Below are 16,961 nucleotides of genomic sequence, written 5' to 3' on the forward strand. Positions count from 1 at the left end.
AAAATTAAATGTTACTAATAAGCTGATGACTGTGACTTATCAAGTTTAGTCCTTTGAATTTCTGGAAGGATAGCTAAAATTTTTCTCTCAGACATTCATTCCATTATCTCCAGCCTTGCTGTGAGAATGGAGCGAGTCAGCAGTGTTGTGTGGGCTGGAATATTTATGAGGAAATTACAGATACTTGAAAGAAGTTTATTTCTCTGAGAAATGCACAGTGAAATTAACGTCGTTGTAGAGAGGCTGTTTACACTAGTACAGACCACATCAGTGGGCTGATGTAAAAATAATGCTGTGTAGAACTTGTGTGTGTCTGTGGTTAACATGCTGCTATATAGTCAGATTACATTGCTAGCAGAAACTTCCTGTGTGCCGTAAAGGAAATTACTGGTTCTTACTGACATTCTCATCTCTCCTCTTTTAAACAGAGATCTAATTTTGCTTCACAAGATCCTATGAAAGTATTGCAGGTACGCTGCAATACTTGGTGCCATTGTAGAAAGAGCACATTGGTGCCTTATTGGATGATGTTTAGTGTAATCAGACTCAAACCTCCTCCCCTTTTCGGTCAAGTGAAAAAGAAGTGGAATTTGAGAGAGCTCTGCCTTTCAAAGCAGTGTGTCTGCTGCCTACACGGTGAGCTCCAGCAAGCAATACATGCCTGGGGGCATTCTAATTTCGTGTAATTGGGAGAACAATGCTGCACAAGGCCATGGATAGGAAGGCTCTTCTGAGCCTTCTGAAAAAAGATAGTTACAGATCAGCAGAACATGATGGACATGGAATGAAGAGTCACATAAAACCTGCCAGCTCTGATATCTGCTGTCAGGCAGGAATGCTCCACAGTTTTATCCGGAGAGGCTGGATCTGAGGCCAGCGGTCTGAGGTTGAGCAAGGCCAAGTTCCAGGTCCTGTCCTTGGGTCGCAGGGAGCGCTGCAGCTCCAGGCTGAGCCACAGGCGCTGGCAAGGGCCCCGCAGGAAAGGCCCTGGGGGTGCTGGAGGCAGCAGCTGAACAGGAGCCCAGGTGGGCAAGAAGGAGCAGGGCACCTTGGCCTGTTCCAGCCCTGGGGTGGCAGCAGGACCAGGGCAGTGCCCGTCCCCTGTGCTGGCGCTGCTGAGGTCCCACCTCCAACCCTGGGGTCAGTTTGGAGCCCCTCACAAGAAGAAAGAGCTCGAGGGTCTGGAGCGTGTCCAGAGAAGGGCACGGAGCTGGGGAAGGGGCTGAGGGAGCTGGGAAAGGGGCTAAGCCTGGAGAAAAGGAGGCTCAGGAGGGACCTCCTGGCTCTGCACAACTCCCTGACAGGAGGGGACAGCCGGGGGCTCGGGCTCTGGGAACAGGGAACAGGGACAGGAGGAGAGGGAACGGCTCAGGCTGGGCCAGGGAAGGCTCAGGTTGGATATTAGGGAAAATTTCTCGATAGAAAGGGTTGTCTAGCCTTGGCACAGGCTGCCCAGAGCAATGATGGAATCACTGTCCCTGGAAGGATTTAAAAGGCATGCAGGTGTGGCACTTGTGGACTTGATTTAGTGGTGACCTTGGCAGTGTTATGTTTATGTTTGGACTTGATAATCTCAAGGGTATTTTCCATCCTAATGAGTCTGTCAGTCCAGGATGGCTTGAGAAGCTCCTGTACACTCTCTAGCTGTATGTGAATGGTCATTTTTCATTGCTGTTAAACACCAAAGGCAGGGAAAAAACCAAACCCTCTTGGTCTTGTTTTCTCTCCATTACAGAAACAGGAGGTGTGTGGAAACCTGACTTTGCAGCATCACATGCTTGAACCAGTGCAAAGAATTCCTCGTTATGAGCTCCTCCTCAAGGACTACTTAAAGAAACTTCCAGAAGAATCTCCAGACAGGAAAGATGCTGAAAGTACATGTAAACTCTTCTCTGTCTAAAAGCACAATGAAATCTTGGGCAGTTTTTTTCTTCACATGTTCAGATACTTACAACCAGGACTGTGGTAGAAATGGAGATTTGAATTAATCAAATTATTTCCAAACAAAGGGATTTTGAATGCTTTTGTAGTTGAGAAGAAAGGGGTTGGAATGCCTGCTCTAGGAATGAAAGAAGCTTTGGCAAATAAACAGTGACTATGAAGTTTGCTGTAGTAGAACATCTAACATTTTTGTTTAATCCATTGTGTGGCTAAGGACAAAGACAGGAGGATATCCTTGCAGTAGTCAGAGGAAGGATGGTTTTAAAATTGTATTGTATTTAAATCTGTGTTTCTTGCCAAGAAAGCCAGATAGCCTGTGTTTATATGGTGAAACAGGAGAAATGGACTTCTCTTGATTATGAGGAGTTTTCGATCTCATCCAGAACAGGGTCCATATCACCATAAGCAGGCAAGCTCTCTTTTGGGAGAACAGTCTTAAAAATATGCTTGGCAAGACTTAAGTGAGACTTAACTTTTAATAGGTGATTCCTAGAAGGTGAGGATTGTCACTGTGTGCTTTGACACATCTAGATTTTTAGCAGAGAAAGATGAAACATAGATCAGCTGAACAGGCAGATGTGATTGTGTCTATAATTGCTTATGTATCATCTGCTTTGAAGGAAAAACAATACTCAGAGAGGTGAACCCATCCCCCAAGGTGCTATTAAAAGGTATAATCTGGAGAATGCATAACTAACTGTTGGTACTTTTATTGCAGAGTCACTGGAGCTGATATCAACAGCAGCAAACCATTCCAATGCAGCCATCCGGAAGATGGTGAGTAGCAATTCTAGAATGGAATTGTGATTTAACCGAAACACTTGGCTAAACTGAGGGCCTCCCATTGCAGCAGGCATAGTATGGTAACTGGAGAGGGATATTGGACTGTCAGTAAGGCTTTAAACATGTCTGTTGGATGTCTGAGTTCTTTTTATCGTAAATACAGTTTTCTGTGGCTTGTTGGGCTTAAATTCCACTTCCCTCATTCTTAAGGACCCAATGAGTTGGAAGTCTACATAAAACTCGTTATTTGCTTTTCATTGGAAAGTATTCCAATTAGGCCCATTCACAAGGTGTCCTTGCAGATTTGCACACTGGTTTTTTAGTCCTGCAGTTCTTCAACAGAATGAAGGTTGCTTTGATTGGATTTTGGCTCCTCTTAAGTGCACAGAATGTGCATTTGGCATGCATCAGTAGCTTCAGAAAGCTCTGCTTCCAAAACTGGGCAGTCAGACTGTGGAGATTTTGGACAATAGCACATGTTTTACATATAGAAGAGCTAGCGTATTGCCATTAAAGTAAATGAACTTATAGCTGCAGATGTTATCCCTTTGGTGCACCCTGGTGTCTCAGGACGTTTTGTATCAAACATACCTGAAATACTGTGTATCTGGCTTAGCACCCGTGAACATTTAGGGGTCCAAGGTTTATATCTGCTTCCCTATTCAGGCCATTACTTCTTCCCCCAGCTGGTGGGGACACATGTTTCCTGTGGCTGCTATGGGGAAGTAGCCAGCTGATGTCTGTGTATTGTCAGTATGTCTGAAAACACAGTTAGGAAACCATCTGTTTCTATTTGAGTCTGGCATGTTGTCTCGATATATTTTGGTGGAAATTTTCCTGGTTTGGGGCCTCTAACAACTCTTTTCCTGGGGGCTGTGTACAGTAACTCTGTAGGTATCAGGAATATGAAAAAACTCATTGGTTCATTGGTTTGTGTGTCGGTTGCTTTTTCTGTTAGTACACAAGAACCCATTGGAAAAGGCTGCTATAATAATTTTGCTGCGTGAGGTCCAAGCCAGACTGAAACGAAAGGGAGTGCTGTAGCAAAATCTCCAAGAGTTAGTGGACAGTTGAATTAATTGTTGGCTGCTTACTCCTGTTGTGATGCAGTAGAAGCAATAAATCGTGCTTCCATTATTTCGTAATGTACAGGTCTCCAACTTGGCCATTGATTTTATTGGACATTGCTTCTAAAGTTCCAGTGATTAATATTTGGACTTGATGATCTTAGAGATCTATTTCAACCTGTATAATTTTATGAGGCATATTTATTTATGAATAGTAATAGTCTAAAAGTGTCAAATAAATTTATTTCAAAATGTCATTAAATGGTACAATCCAAGTATAACTAATCCAGTATGCTTAATTGAGAGTGGGGAATAGCACTGAAGAGTATGCAACAGGTTTTAATATAAATGCAAAGCTATAGCAGAAGTGAAAGACTGTTTTCTTTCAACTTACATACATTTAGCACAGAAGTTAAACAGGGAGAAATAGACCATATGGAATACTTTTTTAAATTTACATTGCTGGGGGTTTGTACCTGCAGGAAAAGATGCACAAGCTTTTGGAAGTCTATGAGCGCCTGGGTGGTGAAGAGGATATTGTTAACCCGGCCAATGAGCTCATTAAAGAAGGACACATTCAGAAGCTTTCAGCAAAGAATGGCACAGCGCAGGATAGGTATTTATTCCTGGTGAGTGTTTTAGTTGCTCTTTAATTTTCAGGGTTGTGCTCAGGTTGGATGGGCCTCAGAGCACACTGGTCCATTTGAAGGGGTCACTTCTCATAGCAGGGGGTGGAACGAGATAGGCTTTAAGCCCCTTCCAACCCCAACAATCCTTTGAATCTATGATTCTGTGGTATGTTTCCATCTTCCTAAGCTTAACAACAAAAAGCATTCACCAGCTGAACCCAGCTGCTCCTTCTAAGCAGCAGTTTTCTCTTGTAGCCTTTTCCTCAAGGATTTCCTTCTTTCTTCCGTGCTGTGTCTTTTCTGATGCCTTGTCAGGCCCAAAGGGGTCTCTTCCATCTCCCTCCTCAGAGGCTGAGTTTTTGCAGAGTGCCACAGGAGGTAGTTTCTAGTCAAACCACCTTGCTGCAGGAGATGGCCGGCTCTCGCCAGCACTGGGAGAAGAGTTCTTGTGCTTTCAAGGCAGTCAGATTCAGAGTGAGGGGCAGAAGGGAGAAGTGACTGGCTGATGCGTTTCTGTCTGCCCACCTCTTTTGGTAATGATCCCTCAGCCTCAGTTTCACCTTAAATCTCTTCTTGAGACTTATGTCTTAGAATAAAACACACTAGAGCCCTAAACTTTCACAGTGCAGGCTGTGTCCATGTAACTGCCTAAGTTAAACTCTTGCCTCATTACAGTTTAACAGCATGGTACTGTACTGTGTGCCAAAACTGAGGCTGATCGGCCAGAAGTTCAGTGTCCGAGAGAAGATGGACATTGCAGGACTGCAGGTTTGCCTCTCTTCTTTTTCCTTTTTTTAATGTGTCTTGATTGCTTTGGATCCCTGCTGAATGCAAACTCGTAACACATAACATTATATGAATGTGAAAATATAAAATTCTAAACCCCGGCTTTGGATTACTTTGGATCAATGCAGCTTTTCCACTACAAGAAAGACCTTAAGGTACTGGAGTGTGTCCAGAGAAGCATAACAGAGCTGGGGAAGGATCTGGTGCACAAGTCTGATGAGGGAGCTGGGGGGATTCTGTCTGGAGATAAGGAGTAAGACCTTCTAGCTTTCTACAACTGCCTGAAAGGTGGGTGTAGCCAGGTGAGGGTTGGCCTTTACTCATGGGTGATTGGATGAGAGGAGGCAGCCTCAAGTTGCACCAAGGGAGGTTTAGGTTGGATATTAGGGTATATTTCTTCATTGAAATGGTTGTCCAGGCCTGGCACAGGCTGTCCAGGGAAGTGGTTAAGTCACAGATGACCAAAGGAAACTAAGCCTCTGTGAATAAAATGGATTGAACCCAGAAAGGTTCAAAGTATACCCCAAAACTTGATTAAAACCAAGGTTAGCTACTGGTGCCAAAAAATGTGATATAGTTTATTTAATAGTAAAAGAGGCAAAGAGAATGAAAGAGAAAAGAAGGAAAGAAATAGAACAAGAGGTGTGCATAGGTGGGGGGACATGGAGAGGGTGACAGAGGTTATATGGAAGCATATCACCCTTCCCAGGGTCCCAACAACATCTTGTTGCTCCCCTCCATCTGCTCTTCTTGGTGGTGAGGGTCCCCCTGCCATCTATGGCTGAAAAGTGTAGAATCCAGTGGATTAATAAAGTGTTTTGGGCCAGGTGGGAATGCCCACGTGCCTCCCCTGGGTAGGGCAAGTTTGACACTTGTAACACTATGGATATGTTGCATCATCTCTGGTTCAGGGTCTGGGGACCCCTTTGGGGGATCTTTGATGGGCCATGACTCTGCTGTCCATCTGTGGATGCGGCTTTTCCCGGGGGAAGGGGCCCGCAGCAGAGGATGAGCATTCACTGCCTCTCACCAGAGGCCTTTCCATCACACACCCAAAACCTCTCCTCTCCGCACCCTTTGGTGTCAGGGTGTGTTCAAGCCTGGCAGCTGAGAGCCTCCACCCCAAGGCTGCTACCCCAAGGGTGCTAAGCTTGATCCCTCTGCAGTGGATGTATTCTTTTCTCTTGAGTCACTTTATCTTATCTTCATCAATGAGCCATGTAGGGCACCATTCAGGTGGCTTTCTCTGCAGCATTTGTACAGTTTTGCTATAACAGGCAAAAGTCTTTCATGAAGCTGTTTAAGACATACATGATAACATTTCAGTCTCTGACAGCAGGGTTTTTAAATTTTTCATAAGAATAATTCAGAGGGTAGCAGAATAATGACGACTGTGTGACATGTTTGGACTGAGAGCCTTACCTTGTGCCCTCGTGGCACAGGAGCCACCTTCTCCCCCTAGTGCTGTAGGAGTCTGGCTGGTGGCACAGACACACAAGTTTTGTAGCAAGACAGGTAACTGTAGAAACAGTCCCTTATTTTTTCTGCTTCTATACTTTATTCCAAATGACTCTTTCAGCTAAGCATTTCAAAGAATGACTGTATTTGTAAGTCATTAAAAAAGTTGGAAAGACAAGGTTAATGAGTAAAAAGCTGATGTGCTTTCTACAGGTCCAAGAAATCGTCAAGCAAAATGTGGCTCATACATTTTCCATAACAGGAAAAAAGAGATCATTGGAACTACAAGCCAGGTGTGGTACTTGTTCTGTCTTTGAAGGTTTGTGAATATGTGTGGAGAAATTGATCTATGAGCTGTGCTAGTGTGACAGAGCTTTAAATGACAAAGGTGAGCAGTAGAAGTGGGTACCTTAGACACGTAAGAGAATGTTGGTCCTAAGTCAAAATCTGTTGGTTGCCTTTATTGAATGCTTACAGTGTTTACTAGTAGTGCTTGTAGGGTCCACTGTGTCAACAATTCAAGTATTTTTGGCATTTGGTAATAATTAATGTCAATAATTATCAATAATAGCTATAAAATAGTGGATAGCAAAACTAAAAATCTAATGGATATAGAGCTGTGAAGCTGTGAATTGAATTTACTGAAAACACTGTAAGTAGAATGATGATGTTTTCTCTATTTTTCTTTCGTTTTAACAGGACAGAAGAGGAGAAGAGGGAATGGATTCATGTTAGTATAAAGCACCAATGATAAGGAGGGCAATCACCATGCAGGCAGCATTTGAAATCATAATTTTGGGGCTCTGAATTAATGTGACTGTGCAGGGAAGCTGGGTGGGCCAGTCTGGTGGAGCTGCTCATGGAGAAGTGTGGAGCTCAGTCAGGGTCCTGGTGCTGACCAGCTGGCCCCAGAAAGTATCTGTGGGCTCCAGCTGGGCTCCCCTTTCCTGCATTCCTCAAGCCCAGTGTGAGAAGAGACTGAGGCAACAGACCTTGTATATTCTTCCAGTTTGACTTGTAGAGGCACTGTCTGATGGCAGTCTTAGTTTTTAACTGACGCACTAATGGGTTTAACACCACTACTTAAGGTTTTTAAGTTTCCTTTTCATTTATACAATTGTTATGTTTTTTTCACCAAATGATAATTCTACCCATCTTCCTATGAGAGAAATTTTTTTGTGATGCTTCTCATCTTTGCTGACATCTTTGTCTCAGGTCATTCAAGCCACAATAGAAAAGCACAAACAGAACAGTGAGACCTTCAGGGCTTTCAATAGCTCTTTTTCACAAGAGGAGGAGCATCTTCCTGATTCCTCAGTAAGTACCAGTGCTTCTTTTTCCTTTGCCAGAACAGTTTCACCAACAGTTAAGACTAGCACAGCTAACTTTAAAATAGTGGAATCTTGTTCTGGATTTTTATGACAACCAGGGGCAGTCATCTCCATTTCTCTGGCTCTCAAATGTGTATCAGTCACAGTTACTCAGCTATGCAGATACAGAATAAATTACCCAGGACAATTCAATGCCAGAGACCCATTAGACATGTTTCCCAGGCTGGTGGCTTTTTTTAGCAGAACAGGTATAATTCCTCAATGTTATAAGTGCTTAGCTGTCTGGAATGTTATTTGTGTCTCTGGGAGATTTTGTTCATCACTTTTCCCCATCTTGTCAGAGATGCATTTTGGGATTATTTCTTTGATTTTTTTTTTTTTTATTATTTAAAATATTTTAAAGACTCAGAAGGAAAACGATGCATTTAAAAAGGATCTTAAAATACTGTCTTATAGATAGTAAATATATTTCAGAAAAATACTCTTCAACTAAATATGTAAAATAGTCTTGCAAGTTTATTGTTTCTCTACAGCCGTAAAGTATCACTCTGTGTTGTGTTTGTTAGGAATTTTATTTTAGAAATATTCACATCAGGACAGTATCTCTCCATTCGACTTGAAAATTATGGTGATAACCTTAGCCATAGGCATTTGCTACAAACTAAAGAGGAATGGGGCCTGGGAGAGCAAAATATTTAGAAATATCATACAGTGCTGCCTGTAGCTATGACTTCAGACATGGCAGATTTTGGAGCAGAGGGGAAAGAAGGTCCATCTGCAGAGGCTGAACTTCGGGAACTTTTTATCTCCCCCCTCCCCTGCCTCCTAAACTTTTTTTGTTGTTGTTGTTTTGTTTTTGTTTTGGTACCTAACCATTTTTGACATCTCTCCTTGGAGATTCAGGACTGATTTGGTGACTCAATAATCTGGATTTTTTTATCTGCCTGATTTTCCAGGGGCCTCAGGAGAGATGCTGGATATGCCTTTCATCCCAGCATTATCAGATTGAGAGTGAAGATCTTCTCAACACTCCGTAGAGTCTAGAATCCTGCTACTGATAGCAGCCAGCAATGAGCCATTTTCAGAATCTGGCATAGTTTACTTATCCTGAACTATTCATCAGCTAAAAATACTTGGGAAAAAAAATAGAAAATAATCAATTCATGCCTATATTTTTCAGTTAACTCATGGCTGCACTCAGAGCCAGGATGCTTTGGTGGAAAAAAGTCTTTTGCTAATAAGCAAACTAATAAGCACACTTCTTTCTATGTAATTAAGACACAGCATCTGGTCAAGTTCATTATTATTATCTTGCTTCGTAAATTCAATTTGATTTTGCTTCTCTGTTCATGGTGTTGCTACGTATTTATACTCTACTCTTCATAAAGGCCAAGCAGAGCAGGAGTTTGGTTTATCCCTGGCTGTGACATCAATGCAGTCTGTACTGTAATATGTTTAATGCCAGAATAGCAACATGCATTTTTAGGAGATTAGCTTCCCTAGATAATCAGCTTTGAAACCGATGTCAGAGCTAAATGTGACAGAAATTGCTATCAGTTAAAATGAGCTGAAAGTATTTCTGTGAGGAAAACGGGACAAATACTGAGAACATTCTAACTGCAATCCACTGCACTGGGTGGACAGTCACCAGACATATTATCTGTGGAATACTGGGCAGCAACTTTAGAGGAAAAAGTGACCCTTTTTTTTCTCTCATGAGTCAAGAAATAGATATGCACTCATGGATTCCTGGCTGGATCTGTAAAAGCTACTAGAAATTAGCCTGGAAAAAAAGAGTCAAATTGTTTTTTTCCCCATCCTTGGCCATAAATTTTCTCTGTTACAGTGCTTAGGACTGGTTGCAGTTCATGGTCAGTGCATGCAACTCTGGCCATGCTTGTGTTTCCCTCCTGACTGTCAGGAGCTCAGACTAGCATTTTGGGTTGGTGTCAGCCTGAAATCTGCCTGAGGAAGACTTGTGGTTTCTGGGAGGTGCAGAGACCTGAAATTTGACCTACTCTTAAGATTATGCCTGTGCAGGTCTTTAGCAGTTAATGAACTCTCACTTGTCGGGAGGGGAATATCTAGTGTCATTGCCAATCAGTGCCAGGCAGGGTAATGGTAGCAGTAGTCTTTGAAAGTAGTCCTTTTAGAAAGCTTTCGGGTTCCTTTGTGGTTTAGTTCCTCCATTTTTATCTGCAGCATTTCCAGGCTATGTGAAAGGTGTTCTTAAAGCCATCTAAAAATGTTCCCAAGGAAAAGAATCTCTTTCACCACTGCTTCATCTCAGAAGAGTTGCAGGCTCCTGGTGTGGTGACGGACCCAGTTGGCAGTCTTGGAAGGCTGGCAAGGAAAAGCGCTGCAGAGAGCTGAGCTCTGTGGAAGTGGCATCCCTAGGACTTGAGATTGAGAATGCTTCTGTTAGTTAAATCATGAATGTTAGATGCTGAATCATCATTATTTCCCTCCGCTGCTTCTTTCCCCATAGATCTGGGGCGGTTCTGACAAACATGTCAATAACTGTATTCTTACCAGATCTGAGACACTGTGAGTGCTAATGGTAACATAACAGGGAGAAGCCCTTTTGAAATATTTTCCAGGTAAGAGTAGAGGGTATTTGATTTTTAGCCCATTATTCCAAATAAGCAAACAGACATGGGGATCTGAATAGGCAACTGGAGAAACGGATTCTTTTCCCTAAATTTGCTGGTTTTTCTCAAGCTCTTCTTCAAACCCTGTTTTTTCTCCACATTCTTTTTTTTTCCAAGTCCCATCACAGCACACAGATGTCTTTTTAGTTGGCAGAGTAAAACCCTGGGCTGATTAAGGTTCCAGCGGGAAGAATCCCCTTTGCAGAGGACTGAGGAACAGATGACGTGAACACCTTAGGGTTACTGGGCTTTTGCAAAGGCAGAAGTAGCTGGTTAGAGCTGAGTAGTGATGCTTCCCTTAATTCAATCGAATTCCCTGAGGAAGTGCTCTGGGGTGTCACATCCCTGGCCCTAGGGGATGCATTTGCTCCTTTCCTTGTTCTAAAGAGTTGATTGATTTTATTAAATAGATCCAATGAGGCATCAGAATGAATAGCTCTTCAATTTGGCCACTTAAACAGAGATTAAACGTTCTTGCTTTGAAATTAAATGAAGGCAGAGTCCCAGAATGCACTGGCGATTTGGATAATCTTGCAATAAGACATGTGGTCTGATTGGCAAAGGAAGAATGATCTATGGGGATAACAGGAGAATTTATCATAAAGAATCCAATACTTTGAGAGCACTGTGTAAACTAGCAAACTCCCTGTAAATAAATTGCAGATAAGGCGGTTTTCCTTTATTTTTAGAATGTAGCCTATGATTTTGGTACTCAATGTACAAAGCTTGTTTTTTGCCCTCTATATGTATTGAATACTATTGAATATATATATATATATATCTATAGGTACGGCATACATATATAAATATTCTACATGAATGCTATAGGAATATATAAAGATATAAAAACATCTATGTATATTTAGTACATCTACATCTCTATAGTTGAATAAATGGAGATGCCACTTGGCAATTATTTAGGGATTGAGTTGTATTGTGAAGAAGAGAAACTTAACGGAGTGGTGTTTTAATGGAGTAAATTTTGTTCCTCTCAGAATCGAATGCCTTCACAGAGCCCTTGCTGGTCTGGCTGGCAGGCTCCAATAGAGAAGTGTCCTTCAAACCATGGCACTGGCTTTCTGCAGCATGTGGGGGACAGGCACAGGTTGCACCGAAAGGCAGGTTGGCAATTCAGTGCCATCTGGAAAATCATCCACATCAAAGCCCACCCCATGTCTGAGGGTGGCTGAGCACATGTTGTGACATGTGCCCCTGGGCTAGTGGAAGTGCTCATGGCAGGGGGCTGCAACAAGATGAGTTTTAGGGTCCCTTTCAACTCAGACCATTCTATGATTCTGTGATCTGATTTTATGAATTAAAGTGTGCTCACAAGCAGAGTTGAGGAGCTGAAGGAAGAGCTGAAGGCAAACTCTTTTTCTTTTCTCTTCCCTCACCCCCTTTTTTTTTTTTTTTTTTTCTGTTGTTGGTTTTTTTGTTTGTTGTAGGGTTTGTTTGTTTGTTTCTTTCTTTTCAGTGTTTAATATATTAGTGGAAGAACGCCCATGTTGAAACTGTTCTGTGTCATTCTGTTTCTCCTCAGATAGCCAGCACCAGCTCAGTGGAATCAATGCCAGGAGCAGATGGTGGTGGTGCAGTAGGAGGGGTGAGTAATTTGAAGCTAATACTTAGAGCGGTGTTTGGAGGTGGGTTACGTTTATTTCGTAGCAGGAAAAAATAATCATACTTCAATACAGGGTTTATATCTTGCTGTCTGTGGCCTCAGCTGTGCTGTCATTAGTTTCCTGGCTAAGTTATACCCATAGCTACTTGACATTGGCAGCATCAGGGAATTTGAATCCTGCTCGTATATGTCACAAACCCCAGGAAATAAACTCTCCAACCAGTTTGCTGGGTTAGAAAGCCAACATTGCTTTAGTAACAGTGCTGGATGAGTGGAGGTTTCTCCTCAGAGCATGCATAGATTTCCTAAAGCAACAGAACTCATTCAGCAGCGGATATATGCTGCATGCACATCAGAGTTGGTTCCTTCAGTTCGTAGCACTGGGTTTGGAGAGGGGGAGGGCCTTTGTGGGGGCCTTTTTTTTGGTTGGTTGGTTTTTTGTTGTGTTGTTGTTGTTGTTGTTTTTTGTTTTTTCCTGGGATTTTTGGTGGGGTATTTTTTTTGTTTGTTTGGTTTTGTGTGCATGTGTTTAAATTGTGGTGGGGAGCTGCACTGATTGCGAGAAGGGCAAAATGATACCATGAAACCTTTCTGATTAACGCTGCTGCATTGTGTAACTCAGGATTTCATCTCCAGAACCAAATTTTGAGTGACTCTTCTTCCACAGTATGCTTTCCACATTTCTGCTAGTGCAGAGGAAGAGATGATAGTACTTTCATATGTCCCTGGCCTGTGAAGCCACAAAAGCAAAATATATTTTCAAAGGCATTATACATTTTGCTCAGTAAAATGGCTATGACTGCTGCTGAGTCAAACCCAAGGGTTTGAGTCCTTAAAAAGGTCTATTTTTTATCACTCAAATCTATCTCTTCTAGATTAAAAGATTTTCAAGAAATGCCTAGGGTCGGTTGAATTTACTGAACATTAGCCTCAACAAGAACAACCAACCACCGAAAATACCTTTACCTGTAGCAGGCAGATTCGTGCTATAGTGTGTTATGTATTAACATGATGATTTTAGTAACAAGGGAGCCCTTTAGCAGCTTCCCTAGACCTCTGGCCAAGCTTGGAACCTTCTGGTAGAGTGCACGGTGTCCATGCAAAGCTGTTAAACAAACCAGCAACCTGACGTATACAAAAAAACAAGTTATAACTTTGTGATTGGTGTGTTCCTTGCGTTTTTGTTTTTTTTTTTTGTCTCACTTCATATTTTCGCTTAACAATTTTTCTTTTATTTATAGTCAGTTTTGTGTCAGTGTTATGTGTCTTGAGTTGCAGATGCGGTATTTAGTGAGCTACTTTAAAAAAAAAAAAAAAAGTTTTATAGCATTAAAAAATTCCCAAACCCACATAAAAATTTTGGTTGGTCTTAAGTATCTTTGGGAAATGTAAATTTCATTTGTAATTAAAAACTTGTATCTTTTTAGTTGATTGTAAATAGTTGTGTCATTGATTTGCATAGAATATCTTGATACTAAGTAGATATATTAAGTAGTTTTCCTTAAATCATGAATTTAAAGAAAAAATTAATTCCTGACATAGACATAAAAATAGAGTTGATCAAAAAGACAAAGTTAAAAATACCCAAAATTGTGTAGTATTGATTCTGGGCTCTTATTTTGCTAAAAATGGATAATATCAATGAGAATAATGAATAAAAATGTTAGTTGCAGCTTTGGAAAATGTGTATTTTTAGTTCTGACATCCCTTTAGTAACAGCTCAGTGAGAGCACAAGCAATAGTTTGTGTGCTCAACAGCTTCATGTGCAAACCACTTGGTGGTAGTGGTGGCCAGCAAGCTGGGAGTGCCTTCCCGCGCTTCCCCAGCTTATTTCAGAGGCTTCTGGGATTTTCAGCGTTCACATCTGCACAACCAGACAGTGAAATCCTACTGCAGGAAGGATCATCTGCTTGTCTACAGCATCATGCTACCTCTTTGCTGAATTGTCTTGCTGCTCTGCACTGCTAGCGCAGGTTATGCTCAGACTTCTGTGTGCAGGAGGAAATATGAGCCTGTGGGAAATGTCTTACATGTACTCTTGCGTTTAAACAAACGAAAAGATTACAAAGTACAAAATTTGCTATATAATTTTAAATTATTTTTCACTTAGCATTTCCTGAAGCACTTGCTGATGTTCTACCCCACTGTGGGTTGCTCCAAGTACTTAATTTATAAATGGAAAATACACCTGTAAAGAGCATGGGAATGAGAAGAGTAGAAACTGCTTTGTATCTCATGTATCTGCCCATGTAAGAGTCTCATCAGACTGTATTTATGAGTCACATGATCAACACTGGGGCTGAATTTCTACCTGCTGGCCCAGACAGAATGAAATACGTGGCACAGAGCAGCTGTGGCTACCCCTGGGTCCCGGGAAGTGTCCCATGCCAGGCTGGACCTTGGGGCTTGGAGCGGCCTGGGACACAACCAGTGGAAGGTGCCCCTGCCACGGCAGGGTGGGACTGGATGGGCTCTAAGGTCCCTCCACCCCAAACCATTCTGGGGCTGCATGATTTTCCAGCTCTGTAGTAAGCACTAAACAACGGTAACAGCAGTCTCCTAAGCCCACTGGTTTTCTTGCTGTTCCTGTCAGCTTTTTGGTGATTCTTCCCTGCATTTCAGAAGCAAATGGAGGCTGCATGGTTCACTAAGTTCAGATGTCTGCTCATCTAAGGAGGCCAGCCACAGGCCTTCATCTTGCAGTCACATGAGTTGTACCTCTTGCTGGGATATATGCTATTTTTCCACCAAAATTTTAAAATTGGAGGAAACTGTCAAGATTTAAAGAGTTAAATGCAGTAGATTAAAAGCAAATTAGCAGTCAAAACAGCCTAGTCTGAAAGAAGTAAATCCTGGCTCTGAGAAGATTTTATGTGAGTATTTTTTCCTGTCAGATGCAGCAGCTTCAAAACAGAGTTGGGTATATTGAGAAAGATGAGAAATACCGCAATTATTCAAGTTAATTAGTATCAAGATGCTGAAGCGAGGGCAGCTCTGTGTTAGCATCCCTTTTAAAAGGCATCAGCACTAAATAAAGTAGCTTGTGTAATAAAGGACCCAGTTGAAAAGAGACTATTAAATTTATCTCCGATGAACAGTGTGAGTTACAATGCATGTCCTTGTTTGCTACAAAAGCTTCTCTGTTTGGGTGATGTGTTAAGCGTATGTGCTAAGGTCACCTGAGCCATCACTGGGTGGGATGAGGACACTGCTAGTGCAAGAAGGTCTCCTTGTTTTCACAGGAATGGAAAGCAATTTTTTTTAAAAGTTCCTTTTCAGTGTCAGCAGTTAAGTAACATATTATTGAAAAATATGTAGCTCACTGGAATTTGCCAAGTAATAAAGACTTTTTCATTTTTATTATCTCTTCTGCAGCTACAATAGCAATGTTTCAAACTCTCGTGTTCTCACTGTATTCTGACAATGTTGAGAAATACTGTGAACTATTGCTGGCATTCACCAAACACTTAAAAGATGTCTTTATACAGCGCCTTCTGTGATCTACACCTTGGCATGTTAATCACAGAATCATGGAATGGTTTGGGATGAAAGGGACCCTAAAGATCATCTCATTCCAGCCCCCAGTGTGAGCAGAGACACTTTCCACTGGACCAGGTTGCTCAGAGCTGAATCCAACCTAGGCCTTAAACACCTCCAGGCCTGGGAAGTCCAGTTTATTCTGGATCCAGCAATGCTTTTCAGTTTATCAGGGAATTGTGCAATAGGGTTTGCTGAGTGACTTCAGATACCAGCTTGGATTCAGAGCTTGCGTGGCCACCTAGACAGCAAGTACTGCAGGTACCTGGTGTGGCTGTCCCTGCCTTCTTGAGGAGCTCTATGCTTCGTCTTGGGCTGGAAGGGAACCTAACAAAACTCCTAAATTAACCATTTGAAGTTGGGTGGTGCAAATTTCACTCCCAACACCATTCACTTCTCAGTCAAGCCATTTTCTCCAAAATCTTCACCTCTCCTCCCCAGCAATGGACGGAAGTTTACAATGCACTCACAAAGTCAACATGTACCTTGAAAAGGCAAGAGGGGAGTGCTGGAAGGGAAGCTTTTCTTAAGGCACCCACCTTGGCCATTCCTCCACCTCCTCCCTGACAGACAGGGAGAAGAGATTGCTCCATGGCCATAAAGAAGTAAGTGGGCAGAGAGGGACGGAGACCACATAATGTCCCCCCCAGATCCCTGATGGTTGAGCAAGCCCTCCAGCTGAGGCAAGCAGCAGAGTCATGCTCTTTCAATTAGTCAATTCTTTCCTAAAATGCTACGAACCCCAAAGAGGATCTTTGTCAGTATAAAACTATGAACAATTTTGCCCTTTTTAAAAATCATTACTTTTTAATCATGTACTTGTACTTTTAATTTCAGAGCGATTCCTCTAGGAAGTCTTCCAAATCCAAGCGAGACAAAGAGAAACAGTCTTGTAAGAGCTGCAGCGAGAGCTTTAACTCCATCACGAAGAGGCGGCACCACTGTAAGCAGTGTGGGGCAGTAAGTATCCCAGCACGCTCAGCTCGAGTTTCTTCTGCTGACCTTCAAAGACAATTTTTAATTTTTTTGGCACAGGGGCTAAAACGCATTCTGATTCATGGCAAGTCATTGACAAAGCAGGCTTTTCCACTTACTTTTCTCTCTGGGTATCAGGTGAAAAAGGTAAACTGGTGCAAGGGTCCTAGTTTGTGCTGAT

General features: G+C 42.2%; 1 protein-coding gene across 6 annotated transcripts in view; it reads left to right on the forward strand.

The window, feature by feature from the left end:
* Positions 1 to 16,961, forward strand: part of FGD3 (FYVE, RhoGEF and PH domain containing 3) — an 89,224-nt gene that overhangs the window by 61,120 nt on the left and 11,143 nt on the right. For 5 of the 6 annotated variants that reach the window (XR_005702808.2, XM_040076201.1, XM_040076200.2 and 2 more), the window contains exons 8-16: positions 1,736 to 1,874; positions 2,660 to 2,718; positions 4,274 to 4,420; positions 5,096 to 5,188; positions 6,878 to 6,957; positions 7,364 to 7,394; positions 7,880 to 7,981; positions 12,187 to 12,249; positions 16,643 to 16,765. Coding sequence is in view for 4 of the 6 variants with exons in the window: in XM_040076201.1 (XP_039932135.1) it covers positions 1,736 to 1,874; positions 2,660 to 2,718; positions 4,274 to 4,420; positions 5,096 to 5,188; positions 6,878 to 6,957; positions 7,364 to 7,394; positions 7,880 to 7,981; positions 12,187 to 12,249; positions 16,643 to 16,765 (837 nt within the window). In the remaining 2 variants the exon portion in view is untranslated. The remainder of the gene's footprint in view (positions 1 to 1,735; positions 1,875 to 2,659; positions 2,719 to 4,273; positions 4,421 to 5,095; positions 5,189 to 6,877; positions 6,958 to 7,363; positions 7,395 to 7,879; positions 7,982 to 12,186; positions 12,250 to 16,642; positions 16,766 to 16,961) is intronic. The other variant, XR_005702809.2, reaches the window with a different exon arrangement.

Source organism: Hirundo rustica, chromosome 12 (assembly GCF_015227805.2).
Source record: "Hirundo rustica isolate bHirRus1 chromosome 12, bHirRus1.pri.v3, whole genome shotgun sequence".
Taxonomy (NCBI): Eukaryota; Metazoa; Chordata; class Aves; order Passeriformes; family Hirundinidae; genus Hirundo; species Hirundo rustica.